At 39.1% G+C, this 25,010-nt stretch overlaps 1 protein-coding gene across 1 annotated transcript in view; it reads right to left on the reverse strand.

The window, feature by feature from the left end:
• Window positions 1-4,519: 4,519 nt before the first annotated feature.
• Window positions 4,520-25,010, reverse strand: part of SYTL5 (synaptotagmin like 5) — a 148,527-nt gene continuing 128,036 nt past the window's right edge. The window contains exons 14-17 of the mRNA XM_020979637.2: window positions 17,716-17,824; window positions 14,625-14,760; window positions 7,144-7,352; window positions 4,520-5,946 (exon numbers count right to left, since the gene is read on the reverse strand). Coding sequence (XP_020835296.1) covers window positions 5,804-5,946; window positions 7,144-7,352; window positions 14,625-14,760; window positions 17,716-17,824 — 597 coding nt within the window. The 3' untranslated portion in view covers window positions 4,520-5,803. The remainder of the gene's footprint in view (window positions 5,947-7,143; window positions 7,353-14,624; window positions 14,761-17,715; window positions 17,825-25,010) is intronic.

Genomic DNA, 25,010 nt, shown 5'->3' on the forward strand with positions numbered 1-25,010 from the left:
TGTCCATCAAGTAAAGACAGAGGACTGAGGCAGACAGAGAGATCATGATTTTGTTGAGGTCACACAGTCAGTATAAAATTTAGAAGAGAACATTTTCTATAACCAAGTTCTTTTCAGGTACTTCTGTCACATTTGCCCTTTCATCAAGTGAAACACTTTCAGCAATGTGAATCATTATTAGGTCAAACACAATAACAAATTTCAGTGATGACTAAGGTTAAAATTTGTTTAACAAATTCTCAATTATGATTACTTCTTCATAGTCACAAAGCTTTTTAACCAAAGTCAGGGTTCTTTCATGTACTGCCACCTTTCTATCACACAGCACACACATTTAGCCTATACCTAGCTGTACATGTAGTCTATACTTTTCAATGATTCATGTTCATAACTCTGTTTACTTGGTATTGCCTGATAAAATGTACCTGTTTTCTTGCTACTTTCAAAAGCAGCTTCACAATCAAGGTCCTGCATTAGGACAGCATGTTTTAAAATGCAGGCTCCAGGACCATATGGCACTTAAAACTGAAGCCCATTTGTATTTCTTCTATGGTTTTTCCCTTCACCACTAAATTCAACACTATACCTAGCAGGTCTTGACATAGATGTTTTGGCTAAAAATTGACATTACTGTGAATGAGCCAAACTTAGGATTTATTCATTCAGTTAAATGGCAATTAAGGGTTGGTGGGTCACATATTTCATGTGTTATTTTTTTAATGGAAAAAGAGGTTGAAGGAATCATATTTGATTTTCAAAAAAATGTCTTTGTTTTTAATGTTTATAATGACATGAAATTCAAAGGGACAATTTGGATAACAGAAATAGCATATGTTGTGAAATGTTGCCTTCCTTTTAAAACAAGGCTTCCAAGTTTAATAAGGTGATTCTAAGTTATCAGAAAGGGCATTTGAAAAAAAGTATGCTTCTAAATCTGACAACATCCCATTTAACCTGATTGCTCTTCAGTAGGTCTGTCTGATTCACAAATGCTTGCTCACTGATTGATTGATTCAATATGAAAAGGGAACAAAAAAAAAAGAGTACACAATTTCAAATCAAGCCTCAGGGCATCTCTGCCATAATTCTACTTCTAGGAGTCTGATGCACTGTATTAAGAAGCTTATTTAGATTTTGCTCATGAAAATGCCAGATGTCATGATCTGATCTTACAGTACCTTACAGAGGGGGCAGCCTGGTAACACAGTGGAATTAGTCCTGCCTGGGGAATGAAAGAACCTGGGTTCAAATGCCCCCTTAATGCTGAGTCCCTATATCCCATAGACAAGTCACTTCAGTTTCCTCATCTGTTAAATTAGGCATTTGAACTAGATGTTTTCTGGGGTACCTTTCAACTGTAGATCCTATGGTCTAGTTATATGCCTTCCTAAGGACAGATAAAAGGTTTTGGTTCAAAATCTAATTTGGGTGAGGTGATCTGGACTTGATTTTTTTTTTTGGCTAGGCAATGGGGTTAAGTGACTTGCCCAGGGTCACACCGCTAGTAAGTGTTATGTGTCCGAGGCCAGATTTGAACTCAGGTCCTCCTGACTCCAGGGTTGGTACTCTATCCACTGTGCCACCTAGCTGCCCCATGGACTTGTGATTTCAATGGTTTAGGAGCTTCTGTTAAGGAAGCATCTTCGTCCAATGCAGAAACTTCTTCCTCCAATGCAGATCAGCCACTGGTTTGTAGCCTGTGGTCTTAAAGAATTGTCCGTGTCATTGAGACATTATGTGTTCTTTTTTGTCCTTCATTCTTGAAGAGGACCATGACATCAGGAAGTTGATGCCATGACTTGCAAATGAATTGGATTTAAGTGAGGGAGGGCTATGCAAGGTCACCAGCCTCACTTTCTCCTCTGGAGCCATCCGAGTCCAGTGGCCAGATATAGATCAGGACACTAGAGATAGCTCCCAAATAGGAGTGCTATTGGGAGAGGTTACATGATTTGCCCAGGGCCACAGAGCCAATAATTGTCAGAAGGGGGCCTTGATCCCAGTTCTTCCTGACTCCCAGGCTTTCTCTCCACTATGCCACATTGCCTTTCATATCTAATCTAATATCCCATTAAAATAGGTCATTTGTATTCTTTACATTTGTCAACTTTCTTCAGCACTGTTTGTCTTTAAAAATATTTGGGAACTACCATAGATCTTGAAGATCAATCTGTCAATTACGTCTGAAAAATAGTGCCTGATGGGAGGCACTGGGAGTCACTGGAATAGCAGAGTATCTGTGTTGGAATCTTGCAATGTTAAGACAAATTACTTAATCTCCCAGGATTCTACTATCTTCATCTGTAAAATGAGGGGATTGAATTAGATGACTAAAATCCTTCCCAGCTCTGATACATTGTGATTCTGGTCCTCCTTTGTCTCCCCTTCTCTAAGGTAAGTCCCTACAGACTTTCATTTTCATTTGTATTTGTAGTACAGTGTCTGGTAGTAGGCATTAATAACTCATTGAGTTTAAAATGCCTAATTTTCATTTCACAGAGAAACCTAGTGAGTGAGATTTTATAAATGTTACAATACAGAAACATCTCCACTTATGGCTATGGCTGATTACTCATAAAGCTTTCTCGTGGGCTTAGTTTAAGTTTTACAGCTCCCTGCCCACTTGCTACATAGGTATGAGAAGTTGAGAAAGTAATATTAACTCATGCATTTCACAATGAGCCCCTTTTCTATCCCTATGTTGTTGTTCAGTCATGTCTGACTCTTTATCATCCTGGTCCTTGGAGTGTTCTTGGCAAAGATGCTGGAGTGGTTTGCCATTTCCTTCTCCAGGGGATTAAGGCAAACAGAAATGAAGTGACTTGCCCAGGGTCACACAGCTAGTAAGTATCTGAGGTCAAATTTGAACTCAAGTCTTCCTGACTCCACGCCTAGCTCTCTATCTACTGAGCTACCTAGCTGCCTCTTCTATTCCTATAAAATGGGATAATTTATTTACATCATTTGAAGTACTCTACCAACCAGCAGACTCCACCCCATTCCAAAAATTCCAGTATAAACTACATAACTTTAATCAGATCTGAAGGCAGCTCCTCTTTATCACTCCTTATATGGAAATTAATGAATAGATTTCCTTCATAATGTTTTGTTTTAATGAAAAAGTAGAAAAGCTAACTAGAGTTTGTGCAGGCTGCTCTAGGAGAAGAGATGTATCCTTGGATAATGCTGTTCAGGACCTTATTGTTGTAAATATTATCAGTTACTTTCTTAAATATATTCTCAAGGTTGAGTCAGGAACATGAAGGTTAAATAACTTTCTGGAGTGGGTCTGATAATCATTCTAGCCTTCACCAAACCACACCTACCAATAATACTACCTTACATGCACAGAGTGACCTCAGTTTTTGAAGCACCTTCATAGACATCAGAATCCAACAAAGGAAGAGTAGGCATTATTCTTTCTGTTATATAGATAAGCAAAGTGAAGAAAAAGAATGGTGGGACTTGACTGTCTTGTAGCTGGGCAGAGCTGGCATCTTGGCACTTAAGCCAGTTCTTTTTCTGTTGGACAAGCACTGCCTTTGCTGAAGTTGTATCGGGGAAAGGACATCTTTTCTCATGATGTCTCTCTCTCTCTCTCTCTCTCTCTCTCTCTCTCTCTCTCTCTCACACACACACACACACACACACACACACACACACACACACACACACACCCCTTTCATATGTATTAAGACAATCCCTGAGTGCTTTTCTTTGGTCCAGACTTTCAAGTTGACCAGAGTAGAGAACTCCTGGCATAAACACTCCTTCCCCCTATGCAGATTGGTAAACTTCTTTATAATTTATAGTTTTGGAAAGTGGCCTGGGGCACTGCTTCAGTGTCTTGCTTCGGTCACAATGTGATAGCCAGTGGACGTCACAATCAGGACATGAACTCAGGTCTTCATGACTCCAAGGTCAGGGCATCCATGCACTTTCACACATTCCTCCTCATCCTCTATCTTAGCAAAAATACATAGTACAAAAGTATCCCTCAGAGAACTTAGACTCCTAGCACTAACCACAGAATAAACAAGGACTCTGATTAGCTGGTCTCCATGCACATTTTTCATTTTCATCCTCTTTGTTAATGCATTTCTCACTCTACAAAATAGATCCTTGTATTTTGCAACTACCATGCCTTCCTAAAATTCTATATCTGTGTTTTTGAATATCCCTATTGCCACAGGGCATAAGAACTCTACATTACTTCATGTAAGGCACCTAGGTGGCACAGGGGGACAGAGTGCTGGGCCTGGAGTGGGGAAGACCAAAGTCCAGATCAAGCCTCAGACATTTTCTGTGTTTCCCTGGGCAAGTCACTTAACTGCTGTTTGCCTCAGTTTTCTCAACTATAAAATGGGGGTAATAAGAGCACCTATCTCCTAGGACTGTTGTGAGGATTAAATGAAATAATATTTGTAAAGCGCTTAGCACAGCCTGGCACAATGTAGGCATTTAGTAAATGCTTATTCCCTTCCTCTCCCACCCTGCTTCACCAAACTGGACAAATTAATCAAACAATCAACATATATTTATTTACCATCTACTATGTGTCAGGCTCAATGTATAGATGTTGGGAAATGAAGACAAAATGAAATCGTCTCTGCCCTTAAAGAAGCTTGCATGGTGTTGAATGCAAAGGTGAAAAGAGGAGGCAAGTGAAGATTCCTGAAGATGTTGATATTCATGTCTGTTCAGCACTCACCCGCCTACCTCCTTGGTGTCCTACTTCTGTACCTCCTGGGAATCATTCTGTGACACCAGTTGGGATAGTGGGGAAAGCTCTGGACTGTCCTTTGTGCCAGGGTTCTGGTCCCTTCTCTGCCTCTGCCTCATTGTGTTTCCTCTCTCTGAACTACTCATCTGTAAAATGGACTGGATGGCCAGAGAGGTCCCTTCCCGCTCTACAGCTCCTTAATTCAATCAGGTTTGATGCCTGATCAATCCACGATGGCCTCATAGGATCTGTCTTGAGGGTAATGTCCGAAGGTTCTAAGTAACAGAAGGAGGTGGAAGGGACTGTGGTAAACATCTGTGCTTGTTCTGTCCCATAGTGAGGCAGAAGAGGTTCTTCTGAAGATTCTCTTCATTTAATAAGGAAGTCATGGCCAGAAAGTAAATGTAAACAAAAGGGCAGAGGCCTATAGATAGCGGATCATTTTAGGCTCCTTTGAAGTTAGTATAGATGGCAAACATATTTGTGCCAGGGGTCACCAACAGGTTCATCACAACCTACCAAGCTTAAGCCTTTTAAGGGCTGCCAGCCCTGCTTTCACTTCATGGGGACACCCAGTGGAGAGGGGAAGGTGGTCAACAGCTTCTTCCCTAAGTAATCATGCCTGTTAAATTCAGTAGCCTTTGCCTTTCCACCCTCAGGTAATCCTAAGACTTTGGGGAAATCAAGATTAGATCCTCATCAGGAAAGGGTTGGGGACCTGATAGCTATACCCTAGTTTCTTATGACCTTATGCCATTTCCCTTGAATCTCCCAGTGTGTGAAATCCAAGGATGAATTGCTCTTCAACAACACAGGATGAAAAGAGGGCACTTGATACTCAGACAAAAGGATCATGAGAAGGATGCTGGCTTGGGGACATGTAGATGTATGGGCTATGTAAGTCACACAACACAAACACCCAAACATTCAGGACATGGAAGTCTTTCCCAACATCCATAAGTGCAAAATGCCAGTGGAACAGAATTGCTGGAATCAGGCATGCTATTTTCAGGAGACTATGAGACCAGAGATGCCAGGCTGGCAGCTGGAGACTCATCCTTGGGCAGAACCCATCTCCTCTTAGGGTCTACGTTTTCCCATGCTAGATCTCAGCATCAATATCCCTTCGACAGACTCCCCAGGGTTGTTTGCCATCTTCTGCCAGAGGTGCTGTTCTTCGCCCTGAGAATCCATCCAATCCACCTCTTTTCCATGACTCTTACCTGAAAAAAGGAAGAGGGTCAACTTCCACAGTGTGCCAGTGGGTAACTTAGCAGTCAGTCTAAAGGTCTAACTGCCAGAATACAATGGTCTTCTTTTAATACCACTTTTAATATCTCAGCTATTTTACCAAATTGGTATAATTTTCAGAGGACAAAAAAGGTCTTTCCTTAGCAAGATTTACAATTTGTGCTCTAGATCATCTCTCTAAAAGGACAATGGGCTGTAGAACTGGAGGCAGGTGAAGCTTCTATTCAATACCTGCATATTCTTAGTTCTTACTTTTTGGGGTATGACCTATATTCAGATTTGGCAATAACACAGTTATAAGACACACAGACAACTCATGAAGATTCCTCCATTTGTGTTCAAGGCCATTTCTCTCAAAGGATCATGGCTAGAGAATTAGAGAGGACCATAAGGACTTATCGAGTCTAACATCCTCATTTTATAAATGAGAAGACTGGGCTACTGAGAGGTAAAGTGACTTATCCAAGGTCATGTAGGTAGTGTGAAATGTGGGATTCAAATCCAAGACTTCTGATTAAAATGGGAGATTGTGACCCAACCAGTCATATATAATCAGTAAGCTGCAGAGGTGGCACTCAAACCTGTCTAAATCTTAAATGACTCAATTCAGCCCTCTTACTGTTGGTACCACACAGCCCAAAAAATATACATATAGAGACAAGGAAGAAATATCTAGCAATGCTTTCCTAATTTGTCATGCTCCCCTCCCCCCCACCTCTACTCCTCATCACCATCTCTTCCCCTGACCTCTTGCTCCTACTCTTCTTCACATTCTCTCTCTGATTGATAGCGTATGTAGCTCAGCTAGAAGCAATACTAGGCTTTCTTCCCATACATACCATGGTTGCTTCAGCTCGGATGGAGTCAGTCAACATCTTCTTGCCATTCTCCTTAGCATGACCATGGGTGGAATCATCCTGGGCCAGTTTTTAGTACATGGTCCCACCTAAGCTCCCCTGTCACCCTTCCTGTTCTTACATCTTCTCTCTAACTATGCTGACCTAAGGGACCTTTCAACATTAGCAGGCAAAGACAAGATTTTCATTTAGAGAATTTGGAGGGAGCTTTCTTAAAATCCTGAAAACCACAGAACTGGCAACCATTCCACCATCCTATACCAACTCAGGGAGCAGAATAAGGAAACTGGCCATTCTTAACCAGTCACTTACCACTGCCAGAGTTCAATCGAACTCCTCCAAGAAATATGTTACTGGAGAGAGCCTCTTTGTCCCAGACTGTCAATTCTAGACAAACATTCTTTATATCCTGGGGACCCAGGCCACTGAACAGGAAGGTATGATTCCACTGGGGATTAACATTCTTTTTGATTACAGGAGTTTTGTGCTTGGTGGCTTTGGTGTTATCAGGAAGCAGGTACCTGGAGGAGAAAAAACAAATTGCAAAATTAACCAGATGAGAGAAGATTCTATATGTCTTTAGTCATTTGGAATTCCCATACTAATTGTCTTTTCCATGTTTGTTCTTCCCTGCTCTGACTCTGACCTAGCTTTTGGTTTCCAAATGCCTAGTTCAGTTTGGGTTTTAATTGGCGGAATGGCTTATTTCTTGGAGATAGAGAGGTAGGTAGTAAATGTCTTCTTTTTCCCTTTCCAACCCTGTTCCCATCCATTCCTTCCATCAAGAATGGAAACACTGGTGATTAAACTTGTGGAGAAAGTTAGGTTGTACCAGATTTTATTTTGCGTATCTCTAATACGTCCCACAAAAAAAGGTTATGCTCTCTCTCTTTTCTTCTTTTTATCTAAAGCCCAAGATTCTTTTAAAATTAGCTTAACTTCGAAGACTAATTAGTTACAAAAAACTTATTGGCTCTTTTTTTCAGAGCAACAATAATTTCTTTTATTATTTACGTAACACAAATTTTAAAAATAATAATAAAATTTATATGCTGCAGGAGATGTTTAGGTCCTTTCTATAATGTCCCAATGGGAAACATTCCCTCTCCCTTCCTCTACCAGAGTAAAAAGCTCAGGTTTAATGGGACGAGTGGAGTGATTCTTGAATTAACCTTTCTTACCTATCAGACTGTGCCCTTTATATTTATAAACAATTGATCAAGCTAAAGGGAGGTCACCTCCCAAGGGAGGATATAGGCATGCTGACTGAATGAATTGAATAAAACATATATTAAGCACTTACCCTGTATGATTGTTACTTAGCCCTGCCCAACTCTTTGTGACCCTATTTGGGGTTTCCTTGGCAAAGATACTGGAGTGGTTTGCCATTTCCTTCTCCAATTCATTTTACTAATGAGGAAACTGAGGCAAACAGGGTTAAATGACTTGCCCAGGGTCATACCTTTAGTAAATGTCTGAGGCTGGATTTGAATTCAAGGAAGATAAGTCTTCCTGACTGCAAGCCCAGCACTCTGTCTCCGGAGCTACCTACCTGCCCATACTTTGTACAAGTACTATGCTAAGTACTGGGGTTACAAAAAGAAAAGTAAGATAGTAAAAGAAAGTAAAATTGAAATGGAGGAGACAACACACATGGAAGGTTTCAGCAGCAAGTCAGATAGAAAAGTTCCATGATTGTTAGGGTACAGCAGCAAAGTACATGTTAATATCTCTTCTTTAACGTCCTGATACTGGAAGACTTGTTGACTGCATTCTCACCAGTGAGGATCAGGGACTGGGAATAATGTGATTGGTTCTGCTACCTCTTTGTGTTGTGATTCAGGTTCTAATATTTATGGTGGTTATTTTATTTTATTTGCGGGGGGGCACAGAAAGATGAGTTCAGAGAGCTGAGAGTAGAATTTAGTCCCTGAGGTGGATTGGCTACCAGTCCTCTCCGGGACCAAAGTCTGCTGAGCCCTCCAGGTACAGAGCATGTTCTTTTTCCTCCCAACTAAATGTCAATTAAGAATATCCATATCTGTTATAGGAAGATGCACATAATTTCATCCCCACCTTGTTGATCAGTAAACTCTCTTATGTATAAGACAAGAACTTTCCCTTCTGTGTCTTGGGTTAAGTTCCTATATTTTAGCAATTCTGTTTTAATGCTGGCTTTCTCATTTGGGGTAAGAAGATTCCGGCTCACACAAAATAAAGGGGAAAATGCTTCACTTCCGTGAGAGTGTGGTTATGGGATTAAAGTCCCCATTCCAACCAGAGGAGAAAAGTTCAAGGCTTCTTTTCTCCCCTATCCCTTGCACTCCCATCCCAGGAAAGAGTAAAATTCAGGTCTTGTCTAGGTCTGATCTCCAAAAAGGAAGCCTTTGGGGCCTCAGACAATGAAACTTCTTAATGGCTGAGATCAATTTAGAGGGATGGCATATTGTAATCTCAGTTAACAGTATAATGCAAATATCTATCTATCTATCCATCCATCTATCTATCTATTGCAAGCTGTATAATACAAATATGTATATATATAGACATATACATGTGTAAACACACACATACACACATACACACAATGTCCCACATGTCTCAGTGCATTTTTCAGCTTTAACAGTTAGTAGCTATTAAAAAATTTAACAGTTAATTAAATTAAAAGCTAATTAGCAGACTCTAGGTGGCACAGTAGATAGAGTCAGACCTGGAATCAGGAAGACATGAGTTCAAATCTGTCCTGAGACACTTACTAGCTGTGTGACCCTGGGCAAGTCACTTCACCCTGTTTGCCTCAGTTCTACATCTGTAAAATGAGCTGAAGAAGGACGTGGCAAGCCACTCCAGTATGTCTGCCAAGAAAATCCCAAATGGGGCCATGAAGAGTCAGTCGTGACGGAACAACAGTAACAAAAACTTTTGAGATACCCTGCACAAGGTTGTGGAAGTACAGATTAGATATTTTCTCTTTCCTACAATGACTTAAAACTAGACTGGGTTCAAGTGACTAGGGTTTAGAATAACAAATCCTGGCTGAAAGATCTATGAGTTTCCAACCAGAATCTAATCTCCCTGAGGGCAGGGAATGTGTTATTTTTATTTCTATATCTCTACAGACTAGCACTGATGGTGCCTTGCTCCCTTGGTTAACTTCCTAGTAAGAGGATTGCTGAATTGAGTAGAATTCCTCTTCTGCAAATTGGTGATAAAAATACTTGCAACGTATGACTCAGAGGATTGTGAAGAAAGTAAGCCTTTCAAGTGTGATGCACATGTGTGATGCACATACAGAGTGTCCTAAAAATCTAGGTGCAGTTTTAGGTTGTTAAAACATAAAGCTTCACTCTGTAGGGTTGTGGTTATTATTTTATTATTATTACTGTCACACTCCCGGAGACTGATACTTCACCGGTCATGTGGCTAGTACGGAAGCCTCATTTAGGAAATCAAAGCACTGAGTAACTTTGGGATTACCTGACTTTTCCTTTAGGTCCACAGCTCTTAACTAACCTCAGAAGATTTGAAAAAGTCTAGCCATAATTAACTCCACGATTGAGATTAAATGAAAGTATCTGGGGAGGCTAGATCTGGAGAAGAGGACTGCAGAAGCATCCTTCATCTCAGGAGCCTCCTGGAGTAGTGACTGTCAGTCCTCTCTTCCCCTGGCAAAATACCTGGAAGCTCTTTCATTCCAACAATAATTATAAGAGATTCAGTCTATAAACTTCTCTCTACTGGCTATTACTCAGTCACATGGCTGGCATGTTCCTACCTCATGACCTTTTCTAGGCATGTCATATTCAGATTGAAATGAATCCTTGAGCTCCCCATAATGGTTTAGAAAACCACAAAGGGGAGCAGTTAGGTGGCACAGTAGATAGAGCCTTGGAGTCAGGAGAACCTGAGTTCAAATCCAGCCTCAGATATTTGAAACTTACTAGCTGTGTGACCCTGGGCAAGTCACTTAACCCCGATTGCCTCTCCAAAAAGCAAAAAACAAAACAAAACAAGAAACACCACAAATTAACATCATCTCTGTTATATTGTGTTGTTATTTATTTTGTTAAACATCTTTCATTTACATTTTAATCTGGATCTGGTTGCACTCAGTAATTTTGCAGTCCTCTTATATGAGTTTGACCCCTTTGCTCTAGTCCTTATAATTCAAAGCCTCCATCTCTGAAGCAAAATCCCTTTTTCCCACCACCTGGCCCTATGCTTTCATCTCTGTCCTGTTCAGCCCTCCCCTCCAATGCTCTCTCTCTTTTCCTACTAGATTCTCCAAAACCATTGCTCTTTTGTTAACAAGTTCCAACCTTAGCTGAAATCTGATTTTCTCCTACAGACAGCTTAGCCCTTGTTCCCATCTCCAAAACTGAGCATCCCTCTCATATCTCCTGACACTTTGGGCCAGGTAGAATAGTTGGCATATTTGGCATTCCCCACTGCTACTTCTAGATCTTCTCCACCTTAACCAGTATTGTTTAAAAAATGGGGCATCCTACCTGATGGCTTGGAGTCATTGTGATATTGATTTAAGAAAAACTTCCTAAAGCCTCCATGGACCATTGAGGCAATTGTATATTGATCCCTTGGCTTAAATTGAATGAATTACTGTAAGAGGCTGTCATGGAATTTTGTTCAGACTGCTTTCTGGGAAGTCTTTATAATACTTTATAAGTCTCCATTGTTCCTGGGAGGAATTCTAAGGAAACGGTGAGCCAGACCGTCTGGGGATGGCTTTTGCATATTGTCTTCCCATAATATTTCCCAGAATAAAACAATGGAGAAGGCCCTAGTCTAAGTCACACATGCTGAGCATACATACTGCATGTTGCCAGAATCAAAAGATAATTGAATGTAATAAAAATACATTACACTTGGAAATTCACTCTTTTTCCTCCCAGTAATGAAATACAATCCCACAGGAATAATCTGCCAGCCCTGAGCTCTCTGGAGATGTTCACTATTGAAATAGGTTGCAAACAGATTAAACAATTTTTGCAAAAAAAAAAAAAAAGATCCAAAATACAGTAGCTTGTACTACAGGCTAGTCCTTTATAAGGTAGAAGTTCTAAACACGCACATCTAATATTCTAATTTATATTATATTAACGTGGTGCTTGGCATTCTTACTTGCTGTCTTTCTTTCCCAAGTCTTATGATTGCATAGGGATAAGAAGCTCCTAGTGAAGAAACTGCCTTACCAAAACAACTTCTCTGCAACTTATGGTCACCTTATGGCCCAAGGCACCCCCCTGCTCCTCTCGCCAGCTCACAACCTTGTCTTTATCATCAACTCTTCACTCTCCTTCCTTCATCCCACACGTGCAATCGTTTGTCAAATCTCACTGTTTCTACCTCCACAACATTTGTTGAGTCTGATCCCTTCTTTCCATTCGTATAGCCGATTAACCAATAATCAACAAGCATTTCCTTGCTATATGTGCCAAGCTAGATGACAGAAATGCAAGGCAGAAGCCAAAACTACCTCTGCCCTTACATCTGAAAGGGGGAGACAAAAGAGCAGTTCCTATAAGGTAGATACAGAAGAGATAAAGGGTACCTTTACAGAGGTATTGGAGGGGTAACCAGAGAAGACCTCGTGGAGGGAGTAGTGATTGTGACGTTTTAAAGGAAGACAGGGATTCTAAGAAACAGGTTGGGAGGGAGAGCATTGGCGACTAGACACTGATCTTCTCTCAACTAGATCATTGAAATGGCCCCCTAATTGTGCTCCCTTATGCCAGTCTATCCTTGGTACAATTGCTAAAGTGATTTTCCTCAAGTGAAGATCTGACCACGTCACTTCTTACTTAATAGACTCCAGTGGATCCCTGTTACCTCCAGAATAAAATATCAACTACTCTGTTTGATTTTTAAAGCCCATCACAGCCTGGTCCCAATCTATCTTTTCCAGCCTTGATGTATTTCTTCCCCTTCTCATGTTCTGTGATCCAGCCAAACTGGCTTCTCTCCATTTCTCATAAATGGCACATTGTCTCGTCTCTTTGCACTGGCCATCCCCCATGTCCAGAATGCACTTCTTCCACCTCTGTCTCATAGAATCTCTTTCTTCCTTCACATCACTTCTCAAATACCACCTTCTATATGAAGCCTTTCCCAACCACTCCAACTGCTACTTCCCTCCCTCCCAAACCAATCTATATTTATTCTCTTTGTAGTCATTCTATAAATACTTATATATGTAGTTGTTGTCTATCCCATTAAAATGCAAGCTCCCTAAGAAGAGGAATTATTTCAGGTTTTTTAAATTTAAATTTAAATCTATAGCAACTAGCCTAGTTCCTGCTACATAGGAGTAGATACTTAATAAATGTTTGTTTGTGATGGGTAGGAGAGTTGCCTAGAGATACCCAGAGGAAGTGACTTTCCTAGAGCCGATTTGAACCGATGTTTTCCTGACTATCTCTATCTAGTAGGCCAAGGTGCCCCTTGATTCCATTAAGGGATAAGGACTAGATCTGTGATTTCATTAGTATAGGGAGTATACACACACACACACACACACACACACACACACGTATGTATACACACATATAATATACATGCACATTTATATATATTCATATGCAAATACATACACATACATATATGTGTGTATATATTTATATGTGTATGTGATACTCTCTCTCTCTCTCTCTCTCTCTCTCTCTCTCTCTCTGTCTCTCTGTCCTAATGCAGGTCAGCATCCTCTCTATAACTGATAACCTTGGAAAGCACTGAGAGGTTAAGTGACTTGAACCCAAGCTTTCTTGGTTTTCAGGCAAACTCTCTATGCACATCATTATCCTGTGAAACAGTGAGATTAGATTATTATGGCTTATATTTACATATAGCATTTAAGCTTCTCAAAGTGCTTTGCTTACAGAAACTCATTGAAGTATATGGTATAATCATTATTATCCTCATTTTATAGATGAGGAAACTAAGGTTCATAGAGATTAAATGATTTTCCTATCTAATTGCTGGAGTTGAGAAATGATACAAGGACCAATGCCATTTCATTATACACTCAATTAGAAATATTTCAAAGAGGCAGTTAGTGCAATGGATAATGTGTTGGGCATGGAATCAGAAAGACCTAAGTTTAAATTTGGTGTCAGACAGTTACTAGCTATGTGACTCTGGACAAGTCACTTAACCTCTGCCTGCTTCAGTCTCCTCATCTGCAAAATGGGGATAATAGTTATTGTAAAGATCAAATGGGATAATATCTATAAAGTGCTTACCACAGTTTCTGGCATGCAGTAGGTATTTGATAAATTTTTCCTTCCTTCCTTCCTTCCTTCCTTCCTTCCTTCCTTCCTTCCTTCCTTCCTTCCTTCCTTCCTTCCTCCTTCCTTCCTTCCTTCCTTCTTCCTTCCTTCCTTCCTTCCTTCTTCCTTTCTTTCCTTCCTTATCTGTCAATCTCCTTCAGTTGCACATTCTTTTTTGGAGAGGGGAAGAGAAAAAGGAAACCATATATTGGTATAGGGAACTATCAGTGGGAAAAATCCCCCATTAGTGCAAATCAATGTCTGTTTTGCACTTTATACTCTTAAGAGAGGTGCCTCGTGGCACTGAGAAGTCAAGTGACTTACTCCAAGTCATACAAACAGTATGTAGTCAGTGGCAGGATTTGAACCCAGGTCTTTCTGACTCTGAGGCCAACATTCTATTCACTACTCACATAGTAAATGTAGAATGACTGTTTACTTAATGATCACCTGAAATGAGTGTGTGTGTGTGTGTGTGTGTGTGTGTGTGTGTGTGTGTGTTAGACTTACCCTTTCACAAAAGTGTCTGAAGTACCTCCTGACTTCACTGCTGTCAAATTTTTGGCTTCTTTGATCAGCACTTCTAATTGTCCCCCAGAGAGCAAAGAAGGCTCTTTCTTCTTTCCCTTCTTAAGGGTCTTCTTTCCTATATCAACCATTACAAAAAAAGTATTTTTCAAAATTGCAAAAGAAAATATTCAGAGGTAAATATAGAACACACATATGTGTTTATAGATAGATCCTGATGAGTGAGAGTAATGAAACCTTCAAAGTGCCTGCATGAATTTGAATTCACACTTTTCAAAGTTAACAATTATTTAAAAGATGGTCACTGGTTCCAGTCCAATGGAAACATGCAGAGAAAATGCAAAGGAGGCAAAAGATTCACCACTTGAACTAATTAAGATTCAGCTGTATACATAGAGATAGATATAAGAGACCATCTTTATGCTTAGCAATGATTGCTGTCCTAAGCCTTCTAAAAACTGTGAATTTTTGTTTTAAGAAAATGGGAACAAAAACATTTCTGTCACTTCATGTAGTATCTAGGAGCAAATGATCTAGAACTGAAAGAGACTTCAGAAATCATGTAGTTCAAGCCCCTAGTTTTTTATATAAGGAAATTGAAGCACAGAGAGGTTAAGGGACTTAGCCAAGATCACACAGGTAGTACAAAATAGAGCCAGAACTCAAATTCTGCCCTTCTAACTCCATGGCCAGTGGCTTTTCCATTAAACCCAGCTAACCCTCATATTTGAAAGGGTGAGGATAATCCTAAAATGAGGGCCCAAGAGGAGGCAGGTAGGAATGGAATTAAAAATACGGGACAGCAGTTACCATGAAGGATGAGCAGATACATCCCTTCCTCAGACTGGAGAATAGTATGAAAGTATAGAAAATGGGAAAGTTTAGAAAACTTAGAGGGAAATAACAGCCATCCTCAAATACTCAATAGGCTGTGTCACAAACAGAGCTATTCCACCTTGTTCCAAAGGGCAGAACTGGATTAATTTCTATGTTCTTTTTTTAAAGTAATATTTTAATTTTCCCCCAATTACATGTTAAAACAATTCTTAACCTTTTTTTAAGTTTTGAAAAAATGCTCAAAATCACTATTGATCAGAGAAATGCAAATTACAACAACTATGAGGTAATGCTGCACACCTATCAATTGGCTAATATAACAAAAAAAAAGGAAAATAATAAATGTTAGTATACTGATGCATTGTTGGTAGAGTTACGAACTGATCCAACCAGTCTGGAGAGCTATTTGGAACTATGCCGAAAGGGCTATAAAACTGCACATGCTCTTTGATCTAGCTGTGTTCTTAAAGCTCAGGTCTGAGTATGTCATTACCCTGCTCAAGAAATTCTAAATAAATTCTTGCCTCTTGGATCAAATAAAAGCTTCTCTGACATTTAAAGCCTTTCACAACTTGGCTCCAACTTGACTTTTCAGAATTATACATTATCCTAAGGCCCAATCAAACTGGCCTTTTGGCTGCTGCTCATCCATGAGGAATCTCTCTCCTGTCCCTATGCCCTTTGCACAAACTCCTTCCTCGTTACTACTGCCTCACTGTCCCACCCCGAAATGACTCTGTATTTACTTCATACGTGTACATATACATTTTGTACGTACTTATATATACCTGTTGTTTCTACCAGTAAATTATAAGGTCCTTGAGGGGAGAGGCTGTTTTGTTTTTGTCTTTATACCTCTAGCACTTAGAATAATGACTGGTACAAAGGATATACTTAATAATTGCTTGCTGATGGACTGATAAGAAAACTTAATAAGGATCTAGCAGTAAGCATTTAGAAATACAGTAGGTGGCAAGCAGCCTTTCCCATTTACTGGAGAGTGAGCACCAACATGGCCTCATGCAGGAACCACAATGAATGTAATGAGATCAAATGCCAGAGTTTCTTATTTCCAATAAATACGGTCTAGTGCCTCCAGGGTCACTAAGGATCACTCATGGCTATGCACTGGGGTAATAGCAAGGCAGTAAACTTAATGGCAAAGATTGCTAGTCACGACAAAAAGGACTCAAATGCGGCACTTCACTAATTCACTAGAGAAAGTCTAAAACAAGAAATAGACCCAATCTTCAGGATCACCTCTTCATCTTCTGTGCTCATTGACAAAGAATTAAATGGCTATCCATTCATGCTTAAGGCTACCTCTCTTGAAAAGGTCTGTTACACCTAGATAAATCTATCACAGTGGAGTGAAAACTGAACCTGGAGACAGGAGACCTAGGTTCTAGTCTTGACTTTTTCTACTAGTCATTTTTTTTAGCAAGTCATTTGTTCTGAGTTCCTTCATTTGTAAAACAAAGGGATTGGAGCAGACTGTCTTTAAGGATTCATCTATCTTAAAAGTTCTTTGGATCCTCTTTTTTTCTGATAAAAAAATTACAAAAAATAGAAAAAATCCTTTTTTGGGTTTAGATTTATTTATTTTTATTATCAACATTCTTTTTAAAAAATTGAGTTTATAAAGCACCTACTATGTGCCAAGAACTATGCTAAGTGCTTATTGACTGACTGGTAACCAATAACCATCTCCAAGGTTGTAACCTGAGACAAATTACTCTTTAATGAGGGCAGTGGTAGAAATAGAATATCTGGAAGTATGGAAACAGGGAGGGTGGTTGCCTGTGCAAACTGAACCAGGAATCAGAAGGCCTGGGTTCTAGACTTGAATTCACTAATCTTGTATGTGACACTATGTTGACGCTGCTCCTCAGCACCCACTGAACATCCCTGAGTCACTGGCATGATCCAGATCAGATGGTTCTTGTAGCAGCTGAGGTTTCCCAAGCTCAAGTACACGGTTATTTGCTATAATCCAACAATGGATGTGGCAAAAGTTCACTATCACATTTTTGAAAAGGTCAAATGAGTTAAAAGGTCTGTCTTTTTCTCATACTAGTTATCTCCCCCAACTCTCCTCTACAAATGACTATAGTCATTTCATTATCCACACATCTTATCTGAATGATGCAGAAAACATTTGGAATAATCCTTGGAGTTTATCCGTAAGCTTTCAGAAAACAGCATAGCTGGTGAACGTAACCAAATTTGATCTCACCTTGACGCTCTTCCAGTGGGAGCATTAGGTTATTCTCAGGGGGAATGTAGCGTAAGACCACAGTCAGCTCTCCTTTGTATTGAAGCCCAATATCTGGTGCAAATTCCATCTGACACAGAAAGAAAAGGGATTTAGTGTTTCTCAGTTCCAGTTTTCAACTTGTTATCTTATGTTGGCTAATTATGATGTGTTTGGTTTGACTATATTGTCAATGCCCCTGTGGTGTGAGTGACATCTATTTTATATGAGTTAGGCTGATTTCTTTTTAAAGTGGCAAGATAGCCCTCTTTGGGATTTGAATGGTCTGGAGGATTAGGGCTTGAGCCATTAGAATGGCATCCTGGCTACCTGAGGCATAAAAACCCAACTTATGAGGATCTGGGGCTTCTTAGGAAGAGGAATTCCCACTACTCTGAAAGCCAATATACCTCTCTGATTAGGGTTTTGGTTTGCTGTTGTTGTTGGGGTTTTTTTTTTTTGGCTGTGACAGGTACAGAAAAAGAAAAGCCTTATGTAACTATATTATTGATCCTTTCTTATGGTTAAATAAACTTCTCTCTGTTAAATATTTTATGGCCAAATGTCTTCTTGCTTTTGAATCCTGAGACTGAACCACTGGACTGACTGAGATAGGCCTGGCCCAGAACATTTCCTTATTCAGTTATTTTGCCTCTAATGAGTTCAATAGATGACCTGGAGCAACAGCAAAAAGACTGGAAGATTTAATGAAGCAAACTATCCCCAAAGCAATGGGAGTTTTGTGGAAAGATACACTACACACAGAGACTGCACTATTCTATAAAGCCCGGACTTATCATTACCTGCCTATTATTGAGCCATGTGAGCAGCAGGAGAGGAAGATGCCTTACCCTTTCTAAGACAGAATAAGCTCGAAGAGTTTCTGAGCTAGAGCACAAAAATTTGACTAAGGTCATCAGCAGCACTTTATGAAAAGTGAATAATGAGAAATTATCCACAGCCTGACACCAAGGAGAAAGACTTTTCCAAAGACAGGCTTCCTGGTTTCATTCCTATGGGTAGCAATATACTCATTAATAAGGGGGGAAATAATTTAAAATGTTTTACTTATTCTTCACACCAAGGGCAAAAATGGAAATGTATGTGATTCTTAAAATTACAGAATCTTAAAATAACAAGAGCTGAAAGAGACCTTAGAGCATTTAGTTCAAACCTATGCCAGAATAAAAATCCCCAGACAACTGCACTTTGGAACCACCACTAACAGAGTATGGTATGGTGCAGTGTGGACGGGGCTCTGACCTTGGAGTCAGGAAGGCCAGTGCACAAATCCTGCCTCAGACATTTCCTAGCTTTGTGACTTTGGGCAAGTCACCTGACTTCTCAGTCTCAATTTTCTAATCTGTAAAATGAGGGTAATAATAGCATATGCTTCCCAGGGTTGTCATGAGGATCAGATGAAACGACATATGTAAAGCTCTTTGCAAACCCTAAAATACTATATAAATGATAGTAGGTGCAACTGAGACTCCTCCATGAATTTCAAAGGTTTTAAATGCTCTACTAGAGGGGATGGAACTCTGTCAGGTTCTCTGGGCTAAACAGGCTTCAAATGTAGTCCCAGCATAGACAACATTTGCTTTCTACCAGCCAGGATAACTAAGTACTCATCCCAATTACAGTGGCCAGTAGGTGATTCATTTTGTTGTTGTTGTTTTGCTAATGGCAACCCATGAAACAAAGAAAAATAGAAAACATTTCTTAGTCCTGTGTAGCTCTTTCCACTGGTGCAGTGACAGTGGCAGAGTAGGGGGAAAGGGAGGGAGAAGGTGTAAAGAACTACATATTATTATCATAAGTGACCCCCCACCAAATATCATGAATAGTTTTTTTTTTGTCCAAGAAGTAAACATAATGAATAGAGAGCCACCAAAAATAAAAGTCCTTTAATAAATAGATGAGAAATAACTGGGTTGCTGATCTGAGTTGTTAATTGTCTGCTTACAGGTAGAACATGCATTTGTTAGAGCAAAGGTCAATATCAATGTGAAATTAGAAAAAAGAATAAAGATGAGCAGAAAGCACGGTATCAGGGATGTGCTGATAAATATTTAATAACTGAGTCTCTGAAGAAAAGAAATGGACGCACAATATACTTTTAAGTTTGATCTGCGTGACTAGTATTTTCTCCATCACTTTCTTAAGTCTAGACAATCAACAAAACAATAAATCAAGCTCTGGTTTGTAGCAAGTGCTGATTGGCAGGAATAAATTCCCATAATGTAAATTTAACAATTGGCTCTCACCAGCTTGTTTGAGCTGTGTGGTGTGATCTTAAAATAATCTGACCTATTCAAGCAAACTACTGATTCTGAAAAAACGGGAAATGGATAAAGGAACATCGACATAGACCATCACCTTGCATCATTTTATATGAAAGTTTAAGAATTGTAGGATAATCACAACAACAGAAAACATGCCAGTGAGTTTGGTCTCTTTCCAAAGAGAAAGGCATAACAATTCTTATTCCCAGTTCATGCCAATCATGCACAGGAGAAGCCTGTGCTGGAGGTAACACAACTTTGGGGGCACTGAAAGAATAATTTTCAAGACGTGATAGAGAGGAAGATTTCAAATACCTGGAAAAATCACTACTGAAAGAAGCAATGAAGAAATCAATAACTATTGACTCATATGCCTACTTTAGCATCTCTACAGCATCTTTATAAGATTGATCTATACATATATCAAAAGCATCCTTGATAAAAACGGGAGAGGGGAACAGCCATTCTTTCCTATGTGATATTATACAGACAACATCTTTGCAGTCACACAAATGATTCAGTGGTTTAGAGAATATAGCGTCTTACTATGTTTATTGATTAATCAGCCAATCAGTAAACATTTATTGAGGGGTTACTATGTGCATTTGTTATAGTAGAACAAAATGAAGTCTTAAAGACTCTCTTCCAATAAGATATCTGCAATGCGTATGTTAAGGTTATACAATTTCAATCAATCATGTGTTAAGTTCCTTCTATGTGCCAGGCTCTGTACTAGATACCAGAGATTCAAAGACAATCCTTCAAGTAACTTACATTCTAAATGAGACAATATGTATCTGTCTCTATTTGTATAAACAAAATAAGTTCATAAATAAATGGTAAGTTTTTTGGGGAAAAGTACTAGCAGAATGAGAGGGGCTGTATAGACTTCATGTAAAATATGAATTCTTGAGCTGAACTGTGGTATATGAAATCTTTCTTCCTTTTTGAAGGAAACTTAGGTTTTTAGGAGGTGGAGGTATGAAGGAAAAGTATTCCAAGCATGGGGCCTTTTGACAGCCGTGTGCAGTGTGTATCAGAGAAGGGAGAGACCTAAGGTAGAGAGACCAATTAGGAGGTGATTGAAATAGTCCAGATGAGAGATAATGAAGGACAACATCAGGTGGTAGCCAGGGCAGTAGAAAGAAAGGGACCAATGGAAGAAATACTGTGGAGGTGGAAACATCTCTTGACAAACGTAACAACGATTGAGATTTCATTGTTTGATGATCCCCTGTTTATTAATATTTAATAAAGCAAACAAAGGGAGTCAGTCACTCATGCTCACCAAACATTTTTGACACCATTATGGAAGATATCTAGCACAGTCTATACAGAAGAGGAATTACTTATTGATGGTGAGGTCCTTTGGATATTCTTATTTGTACATGACATTGTGTTGATGGCAACAAGCTTCTGAATACTCCAAAGCCTCTTAAATGAGGTCCATACATAGCCAATGAAGGAACCTGTGTTACTTGAATATGCATATTTGTTATGACGATTTTGTTTTTCTTTCTGTTTCAGTGGGGGGGGAGGTGAAAAGAAGTTAATTTTCATTAACTGAAAAAAATTTAAAATTTAAAATGAAATTCATAGTTACTCAGAGGATTTAAAGGTTAGCCATTTACACTGGAAAATCCAAGTAGATGAAGAACATTTGTTATTCAGACCAGGTTATGCAGTTGGGTTGACATCTAGCACATATATCTTACATGTACATTTCAGATGGATAATAAACTGAACTAAGAATTGGACGAGAGAAAGAGAATGAGCTGGACTGCATTTGGGAAAGTGATCAGTGCTTTCAGTGGCATAATGTTTCTCCCTGAAACAAAAACTCATCTTTTAAAAATGATTTTCATCCAGGGATGCTCTCTGGTTGAATCTTAGAACTCTATCCACCCCCAAAATTAAAGTCAGTCAATGGAAAATGGAAGGATGTGGACTGGGAATACATAAGCTGTAGTGAAATGCCAATGATCACTGACACACCAAAACCATGTCAAAAATATCTGAGAAATGAATGACCAGAAAAAGAGGTAGCTGGTCGTGTAGTAAGATCAAGGGATAACAAACAGATGGACATCTGAGCAATGCATGATGCTCAAATCAGATCAAAAGATTCAGAGGAAGACTTCTGACATGATGAGCAGACACTTTGGGGAAGGTTTATAGGATCACAGAGAAGAGAGTAACAAAATTAGGGTGGGTTATGATTAGTGCCTTTGCAGGAAGTCTTACATAGATGAAACTTCAGATGCACTTAAGTATTTAATTATACAATTGTGAATTACTAGTATTTAATCATACAGGCTTTTCTTGTTTTCATGCCTGAGGAATTATTGACTACTTTATCAAAATTGAAGTGGTTTTTTTTTTGCTTTTAGGCAATTGGGGTTAAGTGACTTGCCCAGGGTCACACAGCTAGTAAGTGTCAAGTGTTTGGTCTGAGGCGGGATTTGAATTCAGGTCCTCCTGACTTCAGGGCCGGTGCTCTATCCACTGCGCCACCTAGCTGCCCCCAAAATTAAAGTGTTTCAATGAATTTTATCCATTTCTTTGCTCATAGGATAAGTTTTAAAGCCTGAAAGGCTCATTTGGTCTGACAACATTCTCATATAAGGAAATTAAGGTTAGATGTCCAGCTTCATTTAGGTAATTAAGTAGCATTCCTGATATTCAACCCTAAGTCTTCCAACTCTGAATCCAGTGTTCTTTCCCTTGACTTGACTTGCGTACGAAGTTTTCATTATACTCCACTTGAATTTGACACGGTTTTTTTTCTTCCATACCCAGACTATAGCACAACAAAACATAATTTACAGAAACATGCATTGAGTGAACATTGGATAAAGCAAAGAAATTCTCATTAAGGCCCATTTTCTTTCCCTGTATGTGCCCATCATGGTGTGTGATTGATCATTAGAAGTGTGAAGCCTTTTAACTCTCATATGTGTAAGGGATCTAGTGCAACATGTACCTGAATACAAATGTCCTCTTCTCCATTCCGGATAAAAGCTTATCCGGTCTCTGTTTGAAGACTGCCTGCAGAGGTGGTGCATTCAATTTTGGGACAACTTCAATTTTTAGGGAGAGTTTCCTTATATTGAAGCAAAATCTGTCTTTCTGTGCATGTGCTATTCATTAATTATTAAACATGTTTACTTTGAATTGAGTACTCAGTATCACAAAACATCTGTAACACTTTTTCAAGGGGCTCTAAGTGTTTTGTTTTGCTTTTTTATGTTGCACAGGGGGAAAAAACATAAAGGCAACAATTAATTATTTATTTTATAATTTGATGTTAAATGGAATACTTAGGCTGAAAACCTGCTTTGTGGAAAGTAATATGAATAGATTTTAAAATATAAATTATTTAAAACATACTGTAATATATAACACATACATCATGGAAATTATACAATATATTTTACATATGTTTCATATGTATATGTATTGTGAACATGTGTATATGTATGTATGTATATACATATACACACACACATACACATACATACACATATAACCCTCCATAAAAGTTCTCCAATGTGTCACAATAGAAATGAACCTCAAAGGGTATGCCAGAGAGGGTATAATCTGTAAGTACCACCAACCTGGGAAAATTTCAAATTCAAGCCTAGCAATGGTTCTTCTTTGTTTCTATTTCCTAGGAATAGGTCTAGCTAAGAGCTGAGTGGTTAATCACCCAAAGAAAGGGTACCAGGTGATTGATATTATTGGCCACAGTGACTCATGAGACTATTATTATACACTATAGACACAGACTAGAATCTGTGAAAGGAATACCTCCACCAACAAAATCATGCCTCTTCTGAAATGCTGAGGTCTTGGCAGGACTCTCTCTGCTACTATTAATAATATGTGTTGAGATGTTAGCAGACAATTTTCTATTAACACCTAGGTTAATGCACAATACTGCAGTACTTCATTTAAGGTCTGTGATACCAGATCATGTTACAGCTGAAACCACACAAAATCATAATTTGTTACAGCTGGGATTAGCAGGAAGGGACACCGTACTACGTCTGCTCATAGTCTGATGCCTCAGACCCTCTGAACAAAGTATTCTTTCCTCTCCTTCCTCCTCACCCCTAGCACCTTGGACAGTATAAGTTTACCCTATTTGACTTCAAAAGCAACTGTCATTCAGGGAGGGACATCAGAAGCCAAGCTCTACACCACAATATCTCAACATAGTTTCTTTTCATGGATGATGGTCCAGAGAGATAAACCTGTTTTCTGAAAGTCATGAGGCCAAACTATACTATGCAGATGTCTATGCTATAATAAGACAAGCTAAATTGAGATCTAGTGCAGTTACGGGATTAATGATACCAATAGCTAGCATTTATGTAGCACTTTAAGATTTGCAAAGTGTTTTATAAATATTATCTTCATTTTATCTTCACAACTACCCTGGGAACTAGGCAATACTATTAGTCCCCCTTTTACAACTAAAGAAACTGAGGCAGACAGAGATTAAGTGGACAAACTAGGAAAAATGAGCATTGAAGTGCTCTTCATGGTAGTAGAAATCACTTTTTTTTCATCTCACAGCCAAATTAATTGTGTTCTATGCCTGAAGATGTAATAAAAGAAGACTTTAAAATGAAGCTTGTTATTGGTTGTCAACTAGTTCATCTTTGGTTTTTCAAGAGTACCTTTTGGGAATTTGTGAAAGGTCATAAATACCCCCCAGATCATTCTTCTAAAACTACCTAATGTGTCTGTCCTGGAGATAATGAGTTGAAGCTGGAGTACATAATTGTCATGTGCATGCTCTATAGTGAAATGTAGGTTGTTCCACAGTGCTTCCCACAACATTTGGCATATCTCTTCCCATTCTGCCTCCCACACAGGAGATGCTATACAGTCTATCAATAACAAAGGCTCAATATTGAGTGTCTCTCATTTAGGCTGGTTAAGTCAATGAGGCACTATGGCTTTCAGGCATTCCAACTGTGAAGA

The sequence above is a fragment of the Phascolarctos cinereus genome, unplaced genomic scaffold (genome assembly GCF_003287225.1).
Source record: "Phascolarctos cinereus isolate Bilbo 61053 unplaced genomic scaffold, phaCin_HiC Scaffold_726;HRSCAF=1367, whole genome shotgun sequence".
Lineage (NCBI taxonomy): Eukaryota > Metazoa > Chordata > Mammalia > Diprotodontia > Phascolarctidae > Phascolarctos > Phascolarctos cinereus.